Here is a 24313-nt window from a genome sequence, read left to right as displayed (position 1 = left end):
CATTGAAACTCGAAAACGACTTATATTGTGAAACAAAGTACTTTATCCAAAACGCCTTACATTATGAAACGGAGGGAGTAATGTTTTACAGACTATTTTTACATTTGTAAATTCAATTTTTTTTTTCAATAAAACAAAAACATAAAAGCCACCTCGGTGAGGGCAAAGTGAAAGCCTATTTTCCTTAAATATAACCATATTCAAGAATCAATGTCATATACATTGCTTTACCAACCTTTTTTATGTTCTCCCCTTTTTACCAATTTTTGTTTAATATCTCAAAAGCTCGTCTCTTTTGGCCAGTGACTATACAAACAAACAAGGAACAAAAAACTAGAGGCCAAAAAGAAAATACAAAATATACAGCAAACAGAGGTAGAAACTTTTAATCAACTGAAAGAGGATCATGATGCGGGTTTTGAGGTGGAGTAGTATCTGCAAACACTTGTGCTTCTTCTTCATCTCTCACATCTCTAAACATCGAAAGAAACGAGTTCAGTCCTTCTGAAGAAGCACCGCCTAAAATCCATAGTAGCATCGAACTGAACGAGCTCATCGCACCCGCTTGTTGGTTGTTAGGCTCTGCAGGAATGGTGTTTGCTGCATTCTCTTCTTGCTGCTCTTGATTTTGTGTTGGATTCCCGACACCTCCTCCATCCGCTGTTGGAAATCTTGTTTCCGTGTTTTGGTTTGGGGTTGTGTTGTTTGGACCAGATGGACTTCGGTTTCTTGTTGTTCTGTTCAGCCTTGTGATGTGAAGAGTTGATGCTAGGATTGTTGAGGAAGTGATGTGGAAGTCTGGGTGTTGCTGAAGGTGTGATTGTCGGCTTTGAAGGAATCTCTGAAGAGCTGGCACCTGTAATTGTGTGTTTAATTTTGAGATACAAACTTTGAATTGAAGCTTAGCTTCTCTGGATTTGGTCAATCTTTGAGTTGCTGCAATCAAACGTTTACCTCAAAACGGTTCCAGAAGTATAGAATTAGGTGTTGCATGAATGCAGCGGTTGTCATTAGGGCGAGATAAGAAAAGCCTGTTGAGAGTTACGCAGTAAGTGAAAGCGTCTGAAATTTCAGTAGTTAATGAGACAAATCTAAGGTAAAACCTCAGTTCTTACCATATGCATACGAGAAGAAATAAATATGGAACACCAAGAAGTACAACAAGAAGAAACGCGGGAAGAACTTCATCGATATTGGTGTCCTGACACTGCAATATTGGGAAGATAGGACTTTGTTACTATTCCACTGAACAGGTAAAAAACACATAATTTTGAATTGGCAGCGAGATCATCATAAATAAGGGAGCTCGATAGTGAATAGACAGGTGACTGAGGCAAAAGAGGAGACCAAAAACCTTATCAGGGTGAATAATTCGCATAGCCAGACAAGAACCAGAACCATGAAAGCCAATAGCTGATCGTCGTAAAACTCAAACAGGAAGAACAGAATCCCAATCATAATCTGCAATTTCAAATAGTTATATCATGTCGGTCAACAGAATCCTCTGAAATCTTGGAATGAAAAAGCAGGGATCTGTATGCATACTGGTACAAAGACAAGCGATTCGATCACGTGTACAAAGATCAACTGAAATGTTGGTAACCGATGCTGGGCATGGTGTTGAAGCTGCACTGCAACAAATTGATATCGAAACAAAGATTATTGTTGAGAAGCAAAGATGGGAAGCCATTAGCTATTGGAATAGAAGCAATACAAACCTGTGAACTTTAACATGCGAGTTTGTGTCTCTCGCAATGTGAATGACACAGACATTGTGGTTGTGAAAAACACAAAAAGTGACATCATTAGCACACCACATTTCGTTACCAAGTAATCTGCATACACCCAGAACAATAATATTACTCTTAAAGTAAATGCTTACACAAAAATACAGATAAAGTTCCAAGAGCTAATAAAGCAGCCTTGGTGAGATCCAATCTAATATAACGCTCATAACCGATAGACTTGCGAGATGCAAGGGAAAGTTTTAACCATATGCTGTTAACGTGACAGAAAATGACAAACCTCCGAATTGCGCAGAACCTTCAGGAAGTTCTTGGGAGTAACTGAGATTGTAAAACTCTCTTGTCTGGTAGTTGTATAGATAACCTGTAATGGAGGAAGTTGGCAGTCATATGGGTGCAAACTGCAGCTTTCACAATAGCACATAGATAGAAACAATCAAAGGGACATAAGCAGCAATAAGGACAGATGGAAATATCATGTAATAGCTACCAACAACGACATTGGTTATTTTACATTTTACATAGTCATGCATGAACCAATTGATTGCTGCACACTAATCTCTGACTAGAATTCCCAGAGATAACTTAGTTCAAAGTTACAATTAGATAAACAGGCAACCTCTGTTTAGTGGTAGCCTAACCTTTCAGAAAGAAACAGTTTGCCCACAATATACAAAAGAAAAGACAAACACATAGTTGAGGAATCACAGGCCTCAAAGGAACCCACACATAGTAAAACTTGCATGGACATTATCAACAAGACAAACACCTATTACCTACCTTGACCAGCAGAGTTCTGTAAGCTATTCATTATAATAGTATCATATCCTACAACTCTGTTTATAAGAAGTTGCTGCCACCTGAAAAAGTAATCCAATTTAAGAATCTTATCATTAGGATACAGCCCTAGCAATTAAAATAACTATTTCCAGAGTCCAAACTGAGGGTCAATAATGTGAATATTACCTGTTCCCAAAGCAGGGATGCCGTGCCGATATGCTGACATTTGCAGTGCGAATGTTATGCCGTGATTTTGCTTCATCAGGCAGTAAAAAGTAACCCTATATAAAAAAAGAACAACACAATTCTGAGACCAAACCAGAAGTTCAACCGAAGAATTCCTCATTTCACATCTTTCTTTGATAAGATGCTCGAGCATTTTCCACTAGTGAGCTTTAAATTCTTGAAAGAGAATAACGTTTACCTTTTCCATGGTATATAGATATGTTGGCTCAAACTCTTGAGTTTTACTCTCAAGCCACTGAACTGGAAAAATCAACAAACAGATAAAACATAGCAGTTCAGATAGACATCTCGCCACCCAAAGCAAAGCAAAAAGCCAAATCTGTGTGATTTTACTCTTCTAATAGCTAAACCTCTCACATGTAAAATCGTAAAAAGGTTATTAAGAAGGGGGCGGTTGACAGAAAATTTATTTGGTGGTTTGCGTAGCTCAAACCAAGGAATAAATTTCAAAAAAGAAATGTAATGTATTCAGATTCATTTTACATTTTGTAACCGGTCATCATTGTTTGATGGTTCATTCAGATGATGAAGAACAAAACCAAAGTAAATATAAAACAGAAATTCTATTGAGGTGGCTTTTACCTGCATAGTAGTTGACTTTATCCATATACAGTACATGCAACAATTTGGGCACATCAAGATTCAACGGTATGCCAATGATGTTCTGCATTTAAATTTGAAGAGCAAAATAATTTGTTTTAGTAAAAAACTAAAATTATAAACAATCAGGATTGTAACCCATCAGACGACCTAAGTACTGGCACCAAAAACAGATATCACTAAAGAGCTAAATTAGTAGATAGACCTAAGTCCATTTTCCTGACAAAATAAAGGGAGAAGCTACTGAAAAATCTCCACACCCTAACGATTGAGCCACGTGCCAGTTAAATTTTCAGTAACATATATTTCCGATCAAAGGAACGCTGCTTAAGAACCATGCTTTATAAGTAATATACCAAAAATATCCAACGGAAACCTCGCAGAGGAGATACAACATCTATATATGACAGCCATACGCACTATCTAAGTCAGAATTTGAGAAAAAACAGGAAATAAGATAACTCACCCATATTTACATATTCTAAGTCATTTAAGAGATAACTCACCCATATTTTTCGAACACCTCTGAGGATCCGTGCTGTATGCTGTAAAACGAAAGATATGCGCCTATAACACTTTTTGAGAAAGCGAAGAAGAGCTGCTCTGACATTCTCTTTTGCTGACACTGAGAAACTACTGCGGGGCTCTTCCTTATCAATTTTCACAAATATATCATCGGCATTTTCTTCACTGGTAGAGCTTTCTACATGATAGCAAACAAGGCAGTATCAGTCCCTGCAAACTTTAAAGATATTGAGCTCCTACCAGCAGTCTATCCAAACCAATTCACCCACTGCCCACTCATGAATATAAACAATCACCTTGATCATTCTTTGAGACTTCTAAACTATCAGTTGCAGTTACAACTCGAGGAACATCTGCAGCAGTACTTTCATCATTACGTGACCACAACCCTGCACTTGTTATCTATATCACAGAAATCAGATGGTTAGAGAACTAAGGATGAGTACAGATTTTATTTATGGCTAACTGATTTCAAGAAAGAGACTTTCAAAGTACGAGTGAGGAACCAGATCAAAGGCCTGGAAAATCTAGATTTTTCACTAATTATGCAAGCTAGCATCAGAAGGACAGAAGGGATAACAGCCACACACCTTAATTTGCATAAGCTCTGCTTCAGCTAACTCAACTCCAGTCAGCTCACTAGAACAACCAGGCTTTCCAAGAAAACAAGATTAATGGAATTAGTTAGAGAGGAACAATTAAGGCCAGATAAGAGAAGAGTCTAGCAAGAAATATCTTAGGAAGGCATGCAGGCTACATGAAACTCTTAAAGTCGAAGAGAAGTAAACCAACAGAAAATCTTCACAGATAGATGATTTTCGAGTTTCGAAGTTTGCAATCTTAGAAGTATTCAAATGCATTTGCATAGGAAGTATTTCCTATTGGAAATTTCACATGAAAATAAACATATAAAGAAATCAGAAAAGTGTCTTTCAACAGATTCTATATAATTATGACCAGTGCAACCTTAGTAAAGATACAAACAGTAGTGTCTCCTAACGAAGCGCATGCCAACATCTTCTATAAAACTAGCTTAAGCTCCACAATTCATATCAGACTACTCGAGAAAATGCAACGAAGTTAACATAACACAGACAATCTACATCATCCTTTTCAAATTATAGTATCTCATACTTAAAGTTTCAACTCATTAACAAAGGCAATTTACAGTATAAATGACCCAAAGAAAACACCTTAATCTTCTTCTACACAATTAGCTAATCCTAAAGCTAGATATTCAAGACCCTAAAGTTTCTGGTACAATTGGCTAACCCTAGAGAAAGCTTCTCGAAACCGTTTTCATAATTACATAAAACGAGAGTCAAAAATTTACCTGCTGAACATAATTGGCGTGCATAACAACGAGTATACAGAACAAAGTGATGGCAACGAAGAGGTAAGTATACTCTAAGAAACCTCTAATCCTTGGCGTTAAGATCTGCGAAAACCTCTCCTGAACCCTAATAAACGTCTGCTCCGGATCCATATTGCGAATCTCCGATGCACTTCTCCGTCTTCTTCGTTAAAACTACGTCGTCATCGAATTTGAATTGCTCCGTAGCGAGGATCGTAGATCGTAGATTTCTTCTCGTTCTGGGAGATTATCGAATCCACAGCAATTGAGGATTGAAGATGATTGAAAAAAGCACCGCGAAGCACACTCGTTTCCTACAAAATTACTTTTATTGTTCTTCGAAAACCTAAAGCGCTGGTGGCAAAAATGGTATTGTGTTAGGTTTTTGAGACTTCAATTTGCTTCGAGACAAGAGTTCGACTCTCCCACACTTTACTTCAACATAGAATTCTCATTTTCTCTTGATTCTTTTTTTTTAAAACTACTGTACTTCAATATATGTCATTCCATAAAGAGAAATTCATAACATTATCCAACTTTAATACAAGAGACTTAATACAATCACAAGAGGAATTAATTTAGTAGTCAAATTCTTAACCATTTGTAGAGAACATGTGTTCATTACAATCTCTCCTCTGCCTTGAATCAGCTCAACTGATGAGACCTGCCTTGTCCTTTAGAGGCTTGGTAGAAACGCATCAAACGACACTGTGTATTCATGAAACTGCAAACATCAAAGACAAGGCTCAATAGATAGATATATCTTACAAATAATCTACAACAAGCCTATTGTTTTGATAGATCTGAAAACAATGGAAACGAAAGAAACCTGCTTCACGATCTCTTCATATTTAGCGGCTAGTTGTTTTACTTTTGCTTCTCCTGACTGTCTCACCTGGTTAATCTTGGCATTATTGTCATCAACCTGTTGATATATAATACAAAGAAAACTTACGGCGCATCGCGCACAACAGATTCATGTTGTTAGATGTTCAAAAGAAAGGGAGCAATACCATAGCTACTACTGATTCAACATTGGTTTGCCTGGCTTCAAGTTCACGTCTTCTGGATTCAACCTCCACTTTTAATCCATTCAATTGTTTTGTCCACTCATCAAACATGACTGCTTTTTCTTTCTCTAGTTGTTTCAATGATTCGTTCAACTGTTCCACTGTTGACAGAATACAAGATTACAGTCTCCGTCCCAAAACAAAATTACAAAAAAATATCTGAAGATGGAAGAAATTAACCAAGACTTGCCTATTCTTTCCCGCTCAACCACTTTCGCCTCAAGTGATTTGTACGCAACTCCATCCTCGCTCAGCTTAGCTTTAAGAGCTTTGAATTCTTTCTCAACCGCTTTCGCATTGGTGACCTGTAACATCATCAAACATACATAAAATTGAAAGATAAATCTAAAGACACATTGGATCTCATTCCGATAATTGGAAGTGTCTGTGTGTTGCCACATGCTAGAGATACAATACATGGTTCACAATCTACAACAATGAAAGAGGAAATGAGTCTTTTTGATTGGTCACCTGTTCGTTAATTAACTTCAGTTGCGAAGATGACTTTGAAATTTTCTTGAAAGCCTGCAAGAGGCACCCATAGTTGATGGTAAACTTATTTAGCTTAAAAAATGAAAGCAAAAATCTGTTGGAAGACTAAACATAAAAACATTACGAAGTAACAACATAGGATAAGGTCTCAATCTAAATAATGTCCACCTTGGATTCACTCTCATCCACTATACACCAAAATAAATGAAATTCTTCCTAAAGCTTCTGGACAGAATTTCGTAAAGTATGAACAAAAGTGATCAGCGCAATAAACACCAAACTTAGAAGAATAATGCTTGGAATCCTCATTCTCTAACCAAATAGTTTGAGAGAAGTATCCGCAGTGACCTAAGACTTGTAATTTCAAAAAGTTAACCATCAAGTTGCAAAGGATGTCCTAAATGCATTTAGCTACGTGCTAACCATAAGATAGTAATAATCTAGAGTTTTCATTAGATACCTTTTCATAAACCTCAAGAATGGCAGCCTTTTCCTGGAAAGATCCCATTGCTGATTGTTCAGCTTTCTTTGTCTCCCCAAGTACTAGTTTCTTCTCTTCTAAAGCTCCCTATCTCCACAACAAACGTTTAAACTTGTGTATAAATAAAATTTTATCTTAGGACTAGTGCCAGTAGGAACAAAAATATACCTGCAATTTGTCTGGAGATTGAACAATTTGTGCGCGGAGGTTTGCGTTTTCTTGGACAGTTTGCACAAGGTCAAACTCTGCTGTGGAAATCTGTAGAGAGAAATACACATGTCAGGAGCAGAAAACGTCTCTCAAATTCAAGCATATGCAGATCGCCTAATTGACAAACGGTTTCTTCACCAACTTGATCCAGGTAACTTCATAATAAATTAAATCACATAACACAATTTAGTTTCAGGAAGGAGCTCGACACCATGTCATGCGGTTCCTTACCTTCTTATCCATCTGTGTACTCTTCTCTCTCATTTTCTGGAAGGTATCTCGCAGTGACATCTGCTGATTATTTAGTGCTAATATTTTCTGATTCAGTTCTTCAATGTTCACTTCTAGCTCTTGCACAAGAGGTAAATCCCTTTCAACGGCTTCATCAAATTCTCCAATCTCTGCATTCAACTGCATGTATAGCCATTAGAAAAAGATAATGACTATCTTCTGTGGGATACATATTTTTCTTGCATTACCTGAGCAACCTTTGCCTCCTCCTGCTTCCGCTGCAGGTCAAGGATACCCAACTCTTCTGCCATTGGTCTTATAAGTTCCATTTTTGAATCTCTGGTACGAAAAGAAGATGCAAATAATCATGAGCATCATTTTTGAAACTTTAGTACAGGAAAGAAGATGTAAAAATAATCATGAGAGCGTCAAATTATAGCGGGGAAAGAGTAATATGTATCCCCATCTCGAATGCAAACCAATTTTTCTCAATTTTCTATTCCTTACTAAACTCTGTGCACATTGAAAACTCCTAAAAGCTATCTGAAATTCAGATAGCAGTACTCTTGTTTCCATCTCCAAGTCAAGTGGGACAAATAAGAACTCGTCTACTCAAAGTAGAAACCTGGTGAAAAGGTCTTGGTGCATCCAAATAGAAACTAGAGAGAACTCAGCTAACTTGTATAGAACATAATTCAAAAGATTTGAAGCAAGAAGGACATACTTGTATAGAGCAAAATTCAAAAGTGCGCTGATGAAAAACTCGGTTCGGGATGATTCGGGGCGTAACAGATCCTTGAAATTAATGGCTAATGGACAATCAACCATATCTAACATATCTTTCACTTTGCAATAAAGTGTCATAGATTGCATTGATGTGGCATGATGTTCTGGATTCTCCAATTGCTCCAAAGCCCCAAAATCAACTTGCCCAGTCTCTTCTCTACAATGGATTTGATGTTGGAAAGACCCAATGTCGAAAACGAAGCATCATCAGAAATTCCCCAAATTGAAAAATTTAGGGTTTTTCGAAATCAGACAAAACCGAGGGTAAAATAGAGTGAAGAGCAAAGAGAGGGTTTAGAGGAATATATACTCGTTGAGAGCGTCGAGATAGATAAGAATTCTGGTGTAAAGCTCGGAGACGAAGTCGGAAGTTGGGTTTTTGAGATCGGTCTCTGTAACGCTAGCGATCTGAAAATCCTTGAGGGCCGTCAAAATGTCGGAACGAGAGAGCCTCGGGTACTCGTAGGCTGACATAGATTTCAGTTTGGGTTAGGTTCCGATTTGTTGTCTGGATTCGAAGAAACTGAGAAGAGGAAATGGCAATTTTGGAAGAAATCAAAAAGAAGAGAGAATGATTTTCCCGCCTATACGAAACTGGAATTAAATCTCTCTAGCCCCTTTTCCTCCAAACATTCTTTCAAAAACTCTCACTTATTCTCACTACCCCTCTCCTTCCCAATACATTTAAAAACCAACTATACCCTTGCCTTTTATCCAATTTATTTCTACATTAAATTTTATTACCAACAAATTCTTAAAAGCAACCAATCATATTCATTCTCTCTCCTCTCTCATTAACTACCAAAAACCTTAAAAAATGAGATTATTCTTCTTCTTCTTACGACATATTTCCTCTCCTCTCTTCTTCTTCTTCTTCTTTTTTTTTCTTCTCCATCTCCAAAGACATATCTCATCTCTTCTTCTTCTTCTCCATCAAAAAACTTAAAAAAAATCAAATTCTTCTTCTTCTTACGATTCAAGCATCTTCAATGACATATTTCCTCTCTATTTCTTTTTCTCCATCCACCATTAAAGCTCGTTGTTTACTTCTTCTTCTCTATCCACTAGTAAGTATACTTGTTTTTTTAGTGAATTATGATTGAGAAAAGTTGAATTCGTAGCTTGAATGCAGTTTTTGGTAGAAAAAATTGGGAATTGTAGATTTGGAACAACTGAAACCATTAGGTACAACTAAGTATAATATTACCGAAACCCTAAATTTGGTGCAATTGGGACAAATGAGTACAACTATGTTGATGGACTGCTACGAAAAATATAAAATTATAGACCATTTTCTTTCTCTCTTTCTTTTTCAGGGACAATAAAAAAGAATTCAGTCATGCACTTTAATTTGCTTGTGCTTATGCTTTGGAGAACATAGAAGAAAATGAGGTAAGAAGAGGTCGAAGAGGCCGAGTAGTTTAGGCGAGTGGTTTACCAATGATGGTAACAATGATGGTGACGTTGATGGGACGATGAGGGTGACCAAGGTTGATTTCTAAGTGCCATTATTAGGATGATTTAAGAAGCGATGTTGTTTGTATTGGTTTTGTTTGTGAAACTTACTTGTTCTGTTTCGTACAACTAAGTTTTAACAGATACAACTCTGGTTGATTTTTTTATCGTATCTATACAAATTAAATTGTTTTGTCTTGGTACAACTAAGTACAACCTGTACAACTAAGGTCTATTGCCTTGGCTAGTTTTCAGAGTTTTATATAATATGAAAATTTAAAACCAAATAAAAAAATCTTAAAAAATGCATACTCGGTGGTAATGAAACTACACAAGAAGTTTTTGACAAAAAAATTCATATTTTCCTAAATTAGTGAAATTCTTATCACAAAATCTCACATTCATACACTAACAACCTTATACTTCCATTGTTACTTTGTAGATTTGAACTAAAAAAATTTAAATTTTTGAAATACTTGTATTTTGATAAATATAACTACACTCATACAAAGAAATGATATTTTGATGAGACAATACCATCGGTTCCACCCACAAAAATTAATTTAGAGTTGATAACAACTAGATTTACTAAATTCTCGATATTGTACAACTATGAGCAAAAATGTGCAACCGAGTACAACTGTACAACTATGAACAAATTTTAGATATTTATGTTAGATATTTCTCAGATATTTTTAGATATTTGTAGATATTTCTTTTATTTTTTATTTTAATCAAAATACTTAGATTCACCAAAAAAAAAAAAAAAGTAAAATACTTTTTTTTTCAACACTATATATTTTTTAACATACTTAGTAGATTCATAGTGTTGTTGTGAATTTTTTGATCAAAACACTTTGACTCATAGTTTTTTGGTGATTTTTCTGTCAAAAAAACTTAGATTCATACAAACCCAGATACATAGTTGTACATAAGTGTACCAGTTGTACCTAAACACTTAGAATCATACATAACATTAGAAACCAAAACACATCTGAACACACCAAGTCTTCTTCTGCTTCTTCTTCTCCTTATCCTTCTCTTTCTCCTTCTCCTTCTCCTTCTCAGTCTCAGTCTCAGTCTCCTTTTCCTTTTCCTCCTCTCGTAATAGAGAAACAAATGTTATAGGCTAATATATACGTACAAAAAATTTCATCTATGTCTGCAATCCACTCCTTATTAACTTACTTGAAACCAGATTTCTTCCAAAATTGACCAAGAGAAATTAATCATTTTAAGAAGAGTTTACAAACAAAGTTACAACTTTCACTCAATATCTCCAAATAAAAACAAGAAAAAGTAGCTACATGTCGTCCGAATTTCAAACCCGAATTGTAATTCAAATCCTATTAGTAATCTTAAAATCCGAACTGTAATCATAAAAAATCCTAATTGTAATCGAAATTCCATTCAAAATGCATTTGTTTCAAACAAAATCAAAGAGAATTACATATCAAACCCTCACAGAAATCAAATCCTAATTAAACCCAACACAATAAAACAAAATTAGGGATCAAACAAATGAAATCTTACAAAGAGAAGACACGGCGGAGTTCTCACGGCGGATTTCTCACGGCGGATTTCTCGATTTCACTGCGAATTTCTCACGAAGAAGAAGAGAGAGGACGGATCTTTGGATCGATAGAAACGAGTGAAGAGGGAAGATGAAAAAGATGAATGAGTATCGATGGAATCGAGAAAAGAGAGAAAAAAAAAAAGAAGAAAGAAGAAGAAGAAAAGAGATTGAAAGCTTTGTGTTTGTCGGATTGTTGACTCGAGACAGAGAGAAACGAAGAAGATGAAAAAGTCGTAGAGAGGAGAAATAAAAAAAAGGTGATTTGGAAATTAGTGTTTGGATTGACTTTGGGGATAAAAGATCCGAAAGTCATATGGATCTAGATCCAACTGACTGGTTGGATCGTAAATAAGTGAAAATTCCTTGTTTTATTTGTCTTTTACTATTTTTCTGAATTAAAATAAACTATTAACTATATTAATTTTATTACGGGGGCTAAATGGAATGGATTTTGAGTACAGGGGGCCGACTAGATTAAAATCCTACAAAACTGCAGTCTCCAGATACGGTAGAAGCATTTTTAAAATAAATAAATAAATAAAAACGTTTGTTCTACAAAAGTAAAAATATATAAAAGTTTTTAAGCATTTTAATATTGGTACCGTGACTTTTAATATTGAAGAACTTTTGTCGATTATATTTCAATTTTCTTAAAATCATGAATAATTCCTAAAACTTTTGACTGTCTACATTTTGAAATCTCTTAAAAAAATTATGATTGTCAGGACATTCTTAGACTTATGAGTGATTTTTTTTCCAACTACACATTAATTAAAAAATTATTATTGGTAATCCAATCAAGAGGAAAAGAGTTTATGTACAAATTTTCAAAACTAAAATTTTAAATGTTTTGGCTAAACAATCTGCATGGAGATTACAAGAACGAAAAATCTTTGAAATTTGTCTAAGAACTAATTTGGGTCTAAAATCTTGTCTCTCACCTAATCTCCTCTTAATACAATAACACTAGTAATGTCTTTCGTGTTTGTAGCAAAATGTCTAATCGATTCTTAACCATTACAAATCTCTCTCTCTCGCTCTACCTTAGACAATAGAGTGATTCTAACAATCAGACCTGTCTTCTGCTTTAGAGGCTTGGTAGAAACGCACCAAACGACACCGTGTATTCATGAAACTGCAAACATCAAAAGCAAGGCTCAATATATATATATATATATATATATATATATCTTACACAGAATCTGAAAGAAGCATAGCACTTGTTTTAACTTTGGAAACCTCTTAATTTGTTGCAGCACAAAGCTTTTGTTTCCATGGTTCAATTTATATAAGCATTTCGAAGTTGGCATGTTTCTCCAAATTTCAGATCAGAACATTGACATATTTTAACTGCTCATTTTCATTATCTTCAATATATAATTAGGCCTAACCATTTCGGAGATCTGCCTTATCTTGACAGAATTCAGATGAAAATCAAGGAAACGAAAGAAACCTGCTTCATGATCTCTTCATATTTAGCGGCCAATTGTTTCACTTTAAGTTCTCCTGACTGTCTCACCTGGTTAGTCTTGGCAGTATTGTCATCAACCTGTTGAAAGGAAGAAAACTTACGGCGATGATAAAGCATAGTGCACAACAGATTCATGTTGTTAGATGTTCGAAAGAAAGGGAGCGGAGCAATACCATAGCTACTACTGATTCAACATTGGTTTGCCTGACTTCAAGTTCACGTCTTCTGGATTCAACCTCCACTTTTAATCCATTCAATTGTTTTGTCCACTCATCAAACATGACTGCTTTTTCTTTCTCTAGTTGTTTCAATGATTCGTTCAACTGTTCCACTGTTGTCAGAATAGAGGATTACAGTCTCCGTTCCAAAACAAAATTACGGAATTATTGATGAGGGAAGAAATAAACCAGAACTTACATATTCCTTCCCGCTCAACCACTTTTGCCTCAAGTGATTTGTACGCTACTCCATCCTCGCTCAGCTTAGCTTTAAAAGCTTTGCATTCTTTCTCAACCGTTTTCGCATTGTTTACCTGTAACATCATCAAACACACATAAGAATGAACGATAACTCAAAGACACATTAGATCTCATTCCGATAATTGGAAGGGTCTTTGTGTTGCCGCATGCTAGAGATACAATTAATACATGGTTCACAATCTACAAGTAATGAAAGAGGAAATGAGTCTTTTTGATTGGTCACCTGTTCGTTGATTAACTGCAGTTGCGAGGATGACTTTGAAATATTCTTGAAGGCCTGCAAAAGGCACCCATAGTTGAATGATATTACCTCAATAGTAAATCAAAACTTTGATGGTAAATTTATTAAACTCAAAAGTGAGAGCATGTTGTAAGACTAAACACATAAAATTCAAGTAACAACTTAGAATAAGGTCTCAATCTAAATAAACAAAGTTCTTCCTAAAGCTCCTGAACAGAATTTCGTGAAGTATGAACAAAAGTGATAGAGCAATAAACACCAAACTTAGAAGAATAACATTTATTTCCAAAGTTAACCATCAAGTTGCAAAGGATGTCCTCAATGCATTTAGCTACGTGCTAACCAAGTAATAATCTAGAGTTTTTATTAGATACCTTTTCATAAACCTCAAGAATGGCAGCCTTTTCCTGGAAAGATCCAATTGCTACTTGTTCAGCTTTCTTTGTTTCCCCAAGTACTAGTTTCTTCTCTTCTAAAGCTCCCTGTCCCCACAACAAACGTTTAAACTAGTGTATACACAAAAACTTTATCTTAGGACTAATGCTAGTAGGAACAAAAATATACCTGCAATTTGTCTGGGGATTGAACAATTTGCGAGCGGAGGTTTGCATTTTCTTGAACAGTTTGCACAAGGTCAACCTCTGCATTGGAAATCTGTAGTGAGAAATACACGTCATTTTCTTCACCAACTTGATCAAGGTAACTTCAGTATAAATTAAATCACAGAACCCAATTTAGCTCAACACCATATCCTGCGGTTCCTTACCGCCGTATCCATCTGTGTACTCCTCTCTCTCATTTTCCAGAAGGTAGCTCGCAGTGACATCTGCTGATTATTTAGTGCTAATATTTTATGATTCAGTTATTCAATGTTGGCTTCTAGCTCTTGCACAAAAGGTAAATCCCTTCATCAAATTCTCCAATCTCTGCATATTTTTCTTGCATTACCTGAGCAACCTTTGCCTCCCGCTGCTTACGCTGATCATCAAGGAGTCCCAACTCTTCTATCGTACGTTGGTCTTATTAGTTCCATTTTTTCATCTCTGGTACGAAAAGAATATGTAAATAATCATGAGAGCGTCAACTTATAGAGATATTGTGGAATCTAAAAGCCATCTGAGATTCAAATATTTCTACTCTTGTTTCCATCTAAGTCAAGTGAGACAAATAAAGAACTCATCTTCTCGAAGTAGGAACTGTTAGAATTGAGTCCACGATTAAATCTTCTAATATCATATGTATTAGTTTTGTATGTAAAGTCAACGGATGTAATGTGTTACCACGAACGGGTGTGAGTAAGAGACGTAACTTGTCGGAGAAGTTACAACTGTTACCAACGGTTAAGTGGAGTAGTTATGTAAACATGTATATAAGTGTGTATGTCTTGTCTTAACAAAACAACAAGTTTCAGATTCAATAAAAGTTTATATTTCGTTCTTTGTCTTCTTCAAAGGAGAAGAGATCATTATCTCTTTCTCTGTTTCATCATTCCTTCAAAACACAACAGTAACTAGAGAGAACTCAGCTAACTTAACTTTCAAGCAGAAATTAAACTAAGAGCATGAACAAGATTTGAAGCAAGAAGGACATACTTGTATAGACCATAAGTCAAAAGTGAGCTGAAGAAACACTCGGTTCGGGATGATTCCGGGCGTAACAGATCCTTGTAAGTAATCTTTAATGGACAATGAAGCATATGTAACATATCTTTCACTTTGTAATAAAGTTTCATAGATTGCATTGAGGTGGCATGATGTTCTGGATTTTCAAAGTGCTCCAAAGCTTCATAATCAACTTGCTCTTTCTCTTCTCTACAAATGGATTTGATATTGGAAAAACGCAATTCAAAAAAAGGAAGCATCATTAGAAATTCTCCAAATTGAAAACAAATTAGGGTTTTCAAATTTACTTAGAAGTCGAAAAATCAGACGAAAATTTCAAAACCGAGGGTAAAATTGAGTGAAGAGCTAAGAGAGGGTTTTGAGGAATACATACTCGTCGAGAGCGTCGAGGTAGATGAGAATTCTGGTGTAAAGCTCGGAGACGAAGTCGAAAGTTGGGTTTTTGAGATCTTCTTCTTTAACGCTAGCGATCTCACCCTGCTTGAGATAAGCAACAATTTGAGAACGAGAGAACCTCTCATACTCGTAGGCTGACGACATAGTTATCAGTTTGGGTCATGAAAGGATAGCGAGAAAGAGATGCTTGTGTTGATATTCAACCAGAGTTGTGAACCCTACTAGAATATTCTAAACGTGATACGCAAGATACAATCTTACGGTAAATGGAAACACAATCATAACTATATGATATTTACATAATACTTCTCAATAGGTCAGGACATCAGGTTCGATTTCGGCTTTGTTGTGTCTGGATTCGAAGACGAAATAGCAATTTTGGAAGAAATTGAACAAAACAAGAGAGAATTTTTTTGCCTTTGATTTTCCCGCCTACATGTTTTTGTCACATCATTCAAAAAGAGAAACTGTAAAAACAATTTTTTGATTTTTTTTTAAAAATTTCAGTTTTAATCATAGATTAGTTTTAAAATTAAGATTGCAGATGTTTACGATGTGATTTGAAGGTAAAAAAAAAAAGGTGATTTATGCAAAAAAAAGTTAAAAACTCGTACTTGATAACATCCATAAGACTTGATCATCATCACAGTAAACTCAAGGAAGCAGCAAAGTTTCATAAAACACATTATTAATAACATCCATTAGACTTAATCGTCACTATTAGTAAACATGGAAACAGAAGAAACATCATCAGATGGATAAAACTCTATGATGATTAAAGAAACCTCAACGATGACTTTAAAAAGCTACTAAGAAGCTGAGAGAGGGATTGGTTTCACAGCGCTCTGAATCCGCTCAAAAGCTACTCTTACTCTTTCCTTAAGACCTGAATGCTCACTCTCTACCTCTCCACTCTCTTTATCGAGCTGAGCGACATTACCATCGACTCTGATCACAAGCTTCCCATTCTCGCCTAGTTTCACATCCCCGAAGAGTGACACAAGAAGTGCATATATAACTTTCTCAACTTTCTTCCCGTTCTCTTCCTCGGATTTCACAGCATCTTCTTCTTCCACGACGATCTTGGGGACTTCGCGGCTAATGTTGAGAATCAGAGCTACAATGGAGTCTGAAACCATGTCACTTATCGGATCTGATGACCACTGAAGTGAGATGTGCTTCTCTGACTCTTGTTTCACCGTTACTCTTTCATGTACTTTCAGTGCTGGAAGCCCCGATTCCTCATCTGTCGAAGATTCCACGCTCTCGAAAATCTTCTCGAGGCGATGTTTTATCACACCGAAAGCTCCTACAAACGGGATTGTAATCCGCTGAGTTACAGTTGCTGTTGATAGCTGTGAGAAAACATGGAGTTCATCAGGTGCCATTATCTGATAAGTGAACCCTTTCTTCACCAGAATCCCGCTCACTGTATCGCCAACATCGGGTGTTTTTCCCGCCAATCTCCCAATGGTTTTCGCCAATTTCTCAGAATTAAAATACATTTCAACGGACTCACAGTTCTTCGGGGTCATGATCTTTGTGTTTCCATCGGGAAACTCCGTGAAGAGTTTCTGTTTGAGCCTCATCATCTCGTTAGCTTCACCATGAACAAGGATGATGTTAGGAGGCATGAGCTCTTTCAAGAACGTGCTCGTCTGCGCGTAATCTGCGTGAGCAGAGAACGAGATATAGTGCACTTGCATGTTGAGTGGAGCAGTAAGACCATTCATAAGAGTCACCTCCTTCGGTTCATTAATTATCGTCTTCGCCAGTGTACCTTCCACCATATAACCCGGTATGATACAAGCGTTTTTCTTATCTGAACACCAGCTGTCAAAGAGTTGCCTTGAGAGACCGCTTTGAAGACCTCCAGGAGTAGCCATAACCACAGATGGACCGACATCATTAAAATCATCAATGCTGTTTAATGGAGAAATGTGCTTGAACACAAACGGATTAGAATTTGCAAACTGGTTGCGGATTCTGTCGTTCATAGACAATATGTAGGTTTGGTAAACCGCCATACACTTTTTGGCGAGCGGTGATGCATAGTAGATTGGGATATTGTGTAGATCTGGGTGGTTCGCCCAGTATTCATCTAAAATCAAGAGAAGTTCCTGAGCACGGCCTAGTGCAAAAGCCGGGATCAGCACACGTCCGCCCTGAGCAACTGTTGAATGGATTACATCAGTGAAGCGTTTCTCACGAATATGACGAGATTGATGAAGCTGGACACCAGAAGTGGATTCAATGATGCATATGTCAGGGGAGAATTGAGGAAGCTCAGCTGCTCTCAGATGTCGGTCTTCCTCACGGGAATAGTCGCCTGTGTAGAGGATTCGGACACCAGCTATATCCACCATAAACATGGCTGCACCCAAAACATGGCCTGCCGTGTAACACCAGAACTTTATGCCATTTACTTCAACCGTTTGATGGAAATCAATTACCTACAGAGGAATCAAATATAAACCATAACTCATCAATCCCTGTCTTGAAACCAATTTAATTTCTTTTGAACTTATACCGAACACAATGGAGTGGTGATAGTATAAACATAGTCATATGATACAAAGCAGTACTAACCTCAATTTTGTCCATGGACTTGTTGATATCTTGTTCATCGAACAACATATCTTCCACAGACACTTTGCTCACTTTTACATAATCTGTAAGCAACAGCTTGTAGATTGCCTTTGTTGCATGTGTCATGAAAACCCGCCCATTGAATGTCGTCTAATTAAACATCAATAACCTGAATTAGTTCCCAGCTATGTTCTAACACATCAACAAAACAAAATCATTCAGAAAAGAGAAACAAACCTTCTCCAGAAAATAAGGTAGGGATGCTGCATGATCTATATGAAAGCTACAAAGGAAAACAACAACCCATTGTTTGTTATCTTAAACCCAAGAAACCTTTCACAAAAAAACACTAACTCTTTCAAGTAGAAAAACAGACACAAGGAACAAACTCTTGCCTCCTACAAGCTTTGAACTAATCCGAGAAAGTTTGGCTCTAGTAGCCTCCCAATTTATCTCTTTAGATGAGAAAGATTATAAACATTCATAAATCAACTTCAAAGTTTCTGTTTTTCTTAATGGGTATTAGCCAAAAGAGGAAGAAGAAGGAAACATACTGAGTAATCAAGAGGACATCAATGGACGAAGGATCAATCTCATCGAAGTAAGGCAACGCAGCCATGCCTGAGTACGCAGGATGAATCCCACAATCAAACTGTACAACACAACCAAAAATCAAGACTAAGAAAATGCCCCAAACACCAAAATCAAACACATTTGCAAGATTAGAACAAAACGGAGAGAAACTGACCAGAATATTTTTGCCTCTGAAGGACATGTAAACACAGGAACGACCCACTTCACTTCCGGCACCTAAAGGAGTAACGATAAGTTGATCTCCATCTCGCGAAATTGGTTGCTCTCTTCTTTTCAGAGATGCAGAAGAAGAAGCCATGTTTCGTCTTTCTCGATTCCTCCCAGAGAAGAAAACCCACAAAGAACTGTGGCAAGAACCTCCAATCTTCGAAGCACAAGTTTTGGTATAAACCCTAATAGGCTAAAGAAAAAAGAAAAAAAAAACCACCGACCACAGTGGGAGTCGAACCCACGACCTTCTGATCCGAAGTCAGACGCGCTAATCCACTGCGCTATGCGGTCAATACATGACAACATAAGAAAATAATAAATAAATACTCGATAATGTTATATACCGAAAATACTCTTGTGTTGATTTTTTTTTTTTTTTTTTGTTTGGGCAAAACTTAAAAATCTGCGAAAGAAGAGAAAATTTCGAAGTTTTCTTTCTAGGCGATGATGGAGCGAACTTACGGCCGTCGCAAACCGGGGATGTTAAACGACGACGTTTCGCAGGCGGAGTATCTTTTTTCGTCGTCTTCATCTCCAGAACTCGACCCACTTGATTTCTCCACTCAAGAGTCATCTTGTCTCTGGAATTATTCTTCAAGATCCAATTTTTCGGATGATGATTTCTCTCAGAAGAGGGCTAAGAGACCCAGAAACGGTGGTGGAGGGTTTGGTTTGAATTCGACTTTGATGGAGACGCAAGAATTCGGCGAGTTAATGGAGAATGAGGACGAGGTTAACTTCGCTCTTGATGGGTTAAAGAAAGGTCATCAAGTTAGGATCAGAAGAGCTGCTCTGTCTTCTCTACTCTCGATTTGTGAATCTCAATATCAGCGACGCTCTTTGAGAGCTTTAGGGTATGTCAGCTTTATCTACTTTAGATTTTCAATTGCTCTCCTTTTTCTAGGGTTTGTTCTTCGAGATGATGAAGTTCCAAATGATGAGTATATTTCAGGATCTCAAAATCCATAATCGATGCAATTTTGGGTCTTAGTCTTGATGACATACCAAGCAATCTTGCTGCAGCTACCCTTTTCTTTGTGCTAACTACTGATGTAAGTAACTTATTTGCATTGTGAAATATGCTTGTGATGCTCGCATTGTTTTCGCTTGTTTACTAGTTTTTATGTTCATGATTCTAGGGTCAAGATGATCACTTTATGGAGTCACCCAACTCTATCAAGTTTTTGATCAAGCTGTTGAGACCTGTGGTTTCCGCTAGTACTAAAGGGAAGCCGCGGCCGAATATAGGATCTAGGCTCTTATCAGTAGTGAAGGATGTTGATGCAGCACGTGATGCAGCCAGTATGCATGATTCAAGCTCCTGTGATATACTGGACAGAGCCCAGGAGATTCTTGTGAATTGCAAGGAGTTGAGATTGGTTGATGGCTATAAAATTGAGAGGATGAGGCCTGAGCTAAGTACAAAATTTGTAGCTTTGTTGGTGATGGAGAAGGCCTGCTTGTCAAAAATCTCTTTTGATGGTACTTGAACTTCTTGTCCATTCTGTTGGAACATTGACTAGCTAACTATTTAAAAGGCATCTGGTGAAATTGAAATTTTTTTTATCTGCTGTGTTTTATTTACTTCCGGTGATTCAGTTTAACAAATGTGTCAGTGGTAGTAGATCCTACGACAAGATTATAATTGTTTTATATCGTTTCTAATTATTTATAGTATTCTTCCCCATCCAGATACCTCTGGTACTGTGAAAAAATCTGGAGGAATGTTCAAGGAGAAACTGCGAGAACTTGGAGGACTTGATGCAGTCTTTGATGTTGTTATGGATTGTCACTCTGTAATGGAGGTGTGAACCTGTATGTTTTGGGGATCTTGCTATCTCCGTCTTTATTATCAGCATAAGTTTTTTTTTCTCTAAGATAAGAACTCCCATCTTTGTTTGGCTAGGACGTCAATAACTTGTGTAAATTGTCATAGATTGTTAGCTTAAGAATTATTCAGGTATCCTCAGGATCATATATCATTTCAATTTGTTGCAAGTCAAAGTTCTTTACTTGTCTTTCGCTAAAAAGGAGAATTCTCTTGTTGATGTAACACAGTTCAATGTTATTGTGACTGCCCAGAATACGTTTGTTGTGGACAAGTTGGATTTCTGTCTTAGTGGTGGCAAAGACTCTGTACTTAAGTTGTCAATGGTTACTGGACCGTTGCAATGGTATTTAAATAGAGTGTCTAATGCATATCTTGTTTGCAGAGCTGGGTGGCACATGACACAATCTCTGCCGAGGATATAAAAGATGATTTGAATAAGCAGAATCTGATTTTGCTTCTGAAATGTCTAAAAATCATGGAGAATGCTACATTCCTCAGCACAGAAAACCAGGTAGCTTTTATTTATTTTGAATAGCTCTGCAGTCTGCACCTGAAAAAAATGACTGTAAATATTATTTCTTTCAGATTCATTTGCTCAGATTTAATAAAAACATGGGTTCTCATGGATCCCGACTATCTTTCCCAGAGCTCATGATAAGCGTCATCAAAATACTTTCAGGTACACGGTACCTATTTTTGGATTTTACCATGACTTCCTTCTGATGTTATCATCTCTTATTCTGATGTCTGATCGGAATGATTACACCAGGTCTTCAGTTACGTGCTCACAGGAACAAAAATCATCCTCACCCTCAGCCACATCTATCTTCTGCTGTTAACAAGGACTTTGTGACAATTATTAGTTCAGATACTTGCTCTACCACTAGCTGTAGCTCCATAAAAAGTTGTGTATCCAAGAGAAATCAGTCTGCATTCCTGTTAGGTTGCTCAATGACACCAAAACCAGGGTCTCAATCAAGTGTATTGTCAACAGTTTATCCCTGCACGCCTACGACTATAGCTGGTTCCAACACTGGGTCGTTTGCAGGCAGGTTAGCCTCATTGGGTAGTGGCATTTCCAGAAGTAATGCAAGGACTAGCCAAACTAGAGAATCCAGTTGTAAAAAAGTTGAAAACTTCTCATCCTTCGAGGATAGTCAAGATCCTTTTTCATTTGATTTGGAAGATTCGGGACTTTCCAAATGGGCAGTAGTATTAGGAAAGCAAAAGAAATCTAAAGGTCAAAAGAGGAAGGGAAGCTACAGAGATAAAAAAGATGAACGCTCGCTTCAGCTCTTCTCGAGCCAGGAGGAATCAAACCATGGGTTAAATTCCCAGGAAGAATCAAGTGATAGAGATCGCCATGTAACAGAGCAACCTTCTTCAACATATGACATTGATAAAGGATGTCTCTGTCTTTTATCTGATTGTCTTTTAACAGCCGTGAAGGTAATGTACAGTCTTCTTAACAATTATTTTTCTGTTATGTAACAAATTTCTGCAGCTGGAATGAAATTATATTTGGAACAGAATGGAATGTCACCTTTTATGCTAATCTGTTTAGATATGTGAGGATATCATGTGATCCCTTGCTACTTTCTGATACTGTGAACATATTTTCAGGTATTAATGAACTTAACAAATGATAATTCTGTTGGTTGTCGGGAATTTGCTGCCTGCAGAGGACTGGAGAGCATGGCTGAATTAATTGTTGGACACTTTCCTTCCTTCACCAGATCTCCGCTTTTCAGTCTGATGGAGTCCGGGACATGCCATCAGAAAGATAAACATCTCACAGACCAGGAATTAGATTTTCTTGTTGCCATCTTGGGGTTACTGGTAAACTTGGTGGAGAAAAACGGAATAAACAGGTACCAAACCCTTTGCTCTTTTCGGAAAACATAGTCACTGATTGCCTTCTATGCAAATTGGGGAAACTCCTGATTTCATGATATTTATGATCTGACTCATACCCAATGTCTTGAAAATAATTCTCTAATCAGTTATTATTTTGTTGTAGGTCAAGGCTCGCTGCAGCTAGTGTTCCGATCACTAATCCAGAAGAGTTGCAAGATAGTGAACAAGACATGATTCCTCTTTTATGTTCAATCTTTCTCACCAATCAAGGATCCGCAGATGCCAAAGATGAAACAAGTACTTTCACTTTGGTTAGTATCTAATAATTGTATTCTTGTCGAATTTGAGAGGCCCTTAGAAGAAGGAAGGTCTTAATTAAACCTGTCCCTTCCTCATGTTTCAGGACGATGAAGAAGCTGTTTTAGAAAGCGAAAAGGAAGCGGAAAAGATGATTGTGGAGGCATATTCTGCCCTCCTGCTCGCATTTCTATCCACAGAAAGGTTATTTATTAATATCCTCCTTTCTGCCCTTTTATGTATTCTAACTCTGGAAAAGTTGTAACAGAATCTCTTATTTTTAGCAGTAGAAGTATACGAAATGCCATCAGAGATTATCTCCCAAAACGCAACATGGCAATTCTGGTACCGGTGTTGGATAGATTTTTGGTACGTTCCTTTAAACCCTTCATATTTCAGTTTTAGAGATCGACGTGGAATGGACACTGAAACCTTTTGATGCGACCATGTGATTGTTCCTATTGTGTTAGGCGTTTCATACAACACTGGACATGATTCCTCCGGAAACTCATAAAGCAGTTATGGAAGTTATTGAGTCGTGCAAATTGCCATAGAACAAAAAAAACAAGCGAGATCTTCGTTCTCCTCTCACTGTACAGCTTCTGCAACACTTTGGGTTTGCTCCATACTTATAGTTAGTGATCACACAATGGAACATGTTACATGTATGATATAGACACAAATAGAGTATCTTTTAGTTCTTTCTTTCGAGGTTTTACTTTTCTGGTTTTAGCTTAGGTTAGTAAGTAATTCACATCCCATTCTTTTGTACTTTTTGTCATACAAAGAAAGAACAAACAGATATATAGAAATAGAATGCTTAGTGAGAGAGTTTATAATACGTATCTTTTTTTTTTTTTTTTTTCCTTCTGGTAAAATATATTAGAATGAAGACATGATCCATTACAACACAACCTTGAGCACAATCAAGATGTATCTAGCTTAGAGAAAGGATTACACTCTCTAACCCTCCAAAAAAAGATTCAAAGAAAAGACAACTGAAGTTAAGAAATCAACGAAGCAAGTCTCTCCTCTTCAAACAGTCCCTGCAACCAACAAGGATGGCCAGCCGCCACATAATCATGAAATCTTCCATCGGAAGTAACACTTTCAGCAATAAGACCAGCCCCTCTATTTGCATTAGCACTTACACTCTCCAACTTCCAGTCCTTAAT

At 36.9% G+C, this 24313-nt stretch overlaps 6 protein-coding genes and 1 non-coding gene across 7 annotated transcripts; 1 reads left to right on the top strand and 6 right to left on the bottom strand.

Moving 5' to 3' along the window:
* Nucleotides 1-168: 168 nt before the first annotated feature.
* LOC9322636 lies at nt 169-5632 on the bottom strand. Its single transcript, XM_021034405.1, has 15 exons — nt 5230-5632; nt 4487-4549; nt 4193-4298; nt 3878-4074; nt 3354-3435; nt 2950-3011; nt 2712-2806; nt 2526-2605; nt 2026-2109; nt 1719-1835; nt 1546-1631; nt 1355-1461; nt 1116-1207; nt 955-1031; nt 169-856 (listed from the first exon to the last, which is right to left on the bottom strand). Exons 1-15 carry the CDS (start codon nt 5380-5382, stop codon nt 386-388), a joined length of 1872 nt encoding a protein of 623 aa, XP_020890064.1. The 5' UTR covers nt 5383-5632; the 3' UTR covers nt 169-385.
* A 105-nt stretch (nt 5633-5737) lies between these two features.
* LOC110230734 (kinetochore protein nuf2-like) lies at nt 5738-9114 on the bottom strand. Its single transcript, XM_021034418.1, has 11 exons — nt 8831-9114; nt 8459-8677; nt 7983-8073; nt 7735-7914; nt 7462-7551; nt 7273-7380; nt 6792-6845; nt 6511-6625; nt 6264-6421; nt 6080-6175; nt 5738-5974 (listed from the first exon to the last, which is right to left on the bottom strand). Exons 1-11 carry the CDS (start codon nt 8992-8994, stop codon nt 5927-5929), a joined length of 1323 nt encoding a protein of 440 aa, XP_020890077.1. The 5' UTR covers nt 8995-9114; the 3' UTR covers nt 5738-5926.
* Nucleotides 9115-12425: 3311 nt separating this feature from the next.
* Nucleotides 12426-13593, bottom strand: LOC110230738. The gene is made up of 4 exons (XM_021034472.1): nt 13440-13593; nt 13196-13353; nt 13005-13100; nt 12426-12686 (listed from the first exon to the last, which is right to left on the bottom strand). Exons 1-4 carry the CDS (start codon nt 13564-13566, stop codon nt 12639-12641), a joined length of 429 nt encoding a protein of 142 aa, XP_020890131.1. The 5' UTR covers nt 13567-13593; the 3' UTR covers nt 12426-12638.
* A 349-nt stretch (nt 13594-13942) lies between these two features.
* LOC110230868 lies at nt 13943-15904 on the bottom strand. The gene is made up of 5 exons (XM_021035067.1): nt 15738-15904; nt 15335-15553; nt 14307-14445; nt 14117-14224; nt 13943-14005 (listed from the first exon to the last, which is right to left on the bottom strand). Exons 1-5 carry the CDS (start codon nt 15902-15904, stop codon nt 13943-13945), a joined length of 696 nt encoding a protein of 231 aa, XP_020890726.1.
* Nucleotides 15905-16374: 470 nt separating this feature from the next.
* Nucleotides 16375-19324, bottom strand: LOC9324176 (cleavage and polyadenylation specificity factor subunit 3-I). Its single transcript, XM_021034400.1, has 5 exons — nt 19098-19324; nt 18904-19001; nt 18587-18632; nt 18350-18499; nt 16375-18213 (listed from the first exon to the last, which is right to left on the bottom strand). The coding sequence occupies exons 1-5, from the start codon at nt 19239-19241 to the stop codon at nt 16570-16572; spliced, it is 2082 nt and encodes a 693-aa protein (XP_020890059.1). The 5' UTR covers nt 19242-19324; the 3' UTR covers nt 16375-16569.
* A 46-nt stretch (nt 19325-19370) lies between these two features.
* On the bottom strand, nt 19371-19444 carry TRNAR-UCG. The gene has a single exon. It is a non-coding gene; the product is annotated as a tRNA-Arg (tRNA).
* Nucleotides 19445-19528: 84 nt separating this feature from the next.
* On the top strand, nt 19529-23993 carry LOC9324175 (wings apart-like protein homolog). The gene is made up of 12 exons (XM_002888066.2): nt 19529-20007; nt 20106-20205; nt 20293-20635; nt 20846-20958; nt 21367-21495; nt 21570-21663; nt 21754-22433; nt 22608-22855; nt 23005-23152; nt 23245-23342; nt 23426-23507; nt 23609-23993. The coding sequence occupies exons 1-12, from the start codon at nt 19598-19600 to the stop codon at nt 23690-23692; spliced, it is 2529 nt and encodes an 842-aa protein (XP_002888112.1). The 5' UTR covers nt 19529-19597; the 3' UTR covers nt 23693-23993.
* Nucleotides 23994-24313: the final 320 nt, after the last annotated feature.

Source organism: Arabidopsis lyrata, assembly GCF_000004255.2.
Source record: "Arabidopsis lyrata subsp. lyrata unplaced genomic scaffold ARALYscaffold_2, whole genome shotgun sequence".
In the NCBI taxonomy this organism is placed as follows: Eukaryota; Viridiplantae; Streptophyta; class Magnoliopsida; order Brassicales; family Brassicaceae; genus Arabidopsis; species Arabidopsis lyrata.
Note: the sequence above shows the minus strand (reverse complement) of the source record. Positions and strands in the feature narration are given on the sequence as shown.

Excerpts from the sequence above, each read along its gene's own strand:
- LOC110230738 (XM_021034472.1), bottom strand. The coding sequence starts at position 13,566 with ATGATGTTACAGGTAAACAATGCGAAAACGGTTGAGAAAGAATGCAAA. Across the intron at positions 13,354-13,439 it reads GGTTGAGCGGGAAGGAATAT|TGGAACAGTTGAACGAATCA; the intron begins GTAAGTTCTGGT and ends TTCTGACAACAG. Across the intron at positions 13,101-13,195 it reads TTGAATCAGTAGTAGCTATG|GTTGATGACAATACTGCCAA; the intron begins GTATTGCTCCGC and ends TCCTTTCAACAG.
- LOC110230734 (XM_021034418.1), bottom strand. The coding sequence starts at position 8,994 with ATGTCAGCCTACGAGTACCCGAGGCTCTCTCGTTCCGACATTTTGACG. Across the intron at positions 7,552-7,734 it reads GTACACAGATGGATAAGAAG|ATTTCCACAGCAGAGTTTGA; the intron begins GTAAGGAACCGC and ends TTCTCTCTACAG. Across the intron at positions 6,846-7,272 it reads TTCTTGAGGTTTATGAAAAG|GCTTTCAAGAAAATTTCAAA; the intron begins GTATCTAATGAA and ends TGCCTCTTGCAG.
- LOC9324175 (XM_002888066.2), top strand. The coding sequence starts at position 19,598 with ATGATGGAGCGAACTTACGGCCGTCGCAAACCGGGGATGTTAAACGAC. Across the intron at positions 20,636-20,845 it reads GTCAAAAATCTCTTTTGATG|ATACCTCTGGTACTGTGAAA; the intron begins GTACTTGAACTT and ends TTCCCCATCCAG. Across the intron at positions 23,343-23,425 it reads GCATTTCTATCCACAGAAAG|TAGAAGTATACGAAATGCCA; the intron begins GTTATTTATTAA and ends TATTTTTAGCAG.
- LOC9324176 (XM_021034400.1), bottom strand. The coding sequence starts at position 19,241 with ATGGCTTCTTCTTCTGCATCTCTGAAAAGAAGAGAGCAACCAATTTCG. Across the intron at positions 19,002-19,097 it reads TCAGAGGCAAAAATATTCTG|TTTGATTGTGGGATTCATCC; the intron begins GTCAGTTTCTCT and ends TGTGTTGTACAG. Across the intron at positions 18,500-18,586 it reads TACCTTATTTTCTGGAGAAG|ACGACATTCAATGGGCGGGT; the intron begins GTTTGTTTCTCT and ends ATGTTTAATTAG.
- LOC9322636 (XM_021034405.1), bottom strand. The coding sequence starts at position 5,382 with ATGGATCCGGAGCAGACGTTTATTAGGGTTCAGGAGAGGTTTTCGCAG. Across the intron at positions 4,075-4,192 it reads AGTCTCAAAGAATGATCAAG|AAAGCTCTACCAGTGAAGAA; the intron begins GTGATTGTTTAT and ends GCTATCATGTAG. Across the intron at positions 2,606-2,711 it reads CATCCCTGCTTTGGGAACAG|GTGGCAGCAACTTCTTATAA; the intron begins GTAATATTCACA and ends TTACTTTTTCAG.
- LOC110230868 (XM_021035067.1), bottom strand. The coding sequence starts at position 15,904 with ATGTCGTCAGCCTACGAGTATGAGAGGTTCTCTCGTTCTCAAATTGTT. Across the intron at positions 14,225-14,306 it reads AATCCCCAGACAAATTGCAG|GGAGCTTTAGAAGAGAAGAA; the intron begins GTATATTTTTGT and ends TTGTGGGGACAG. Across the intron at positions 14,006-14,116 it reads TTCTTGAGGTTTATGAAAAG|TTTGGTGTTTATTGCTCTAT; the intron begins GTATCTAATAAA and ends TATTCTTCTAAG.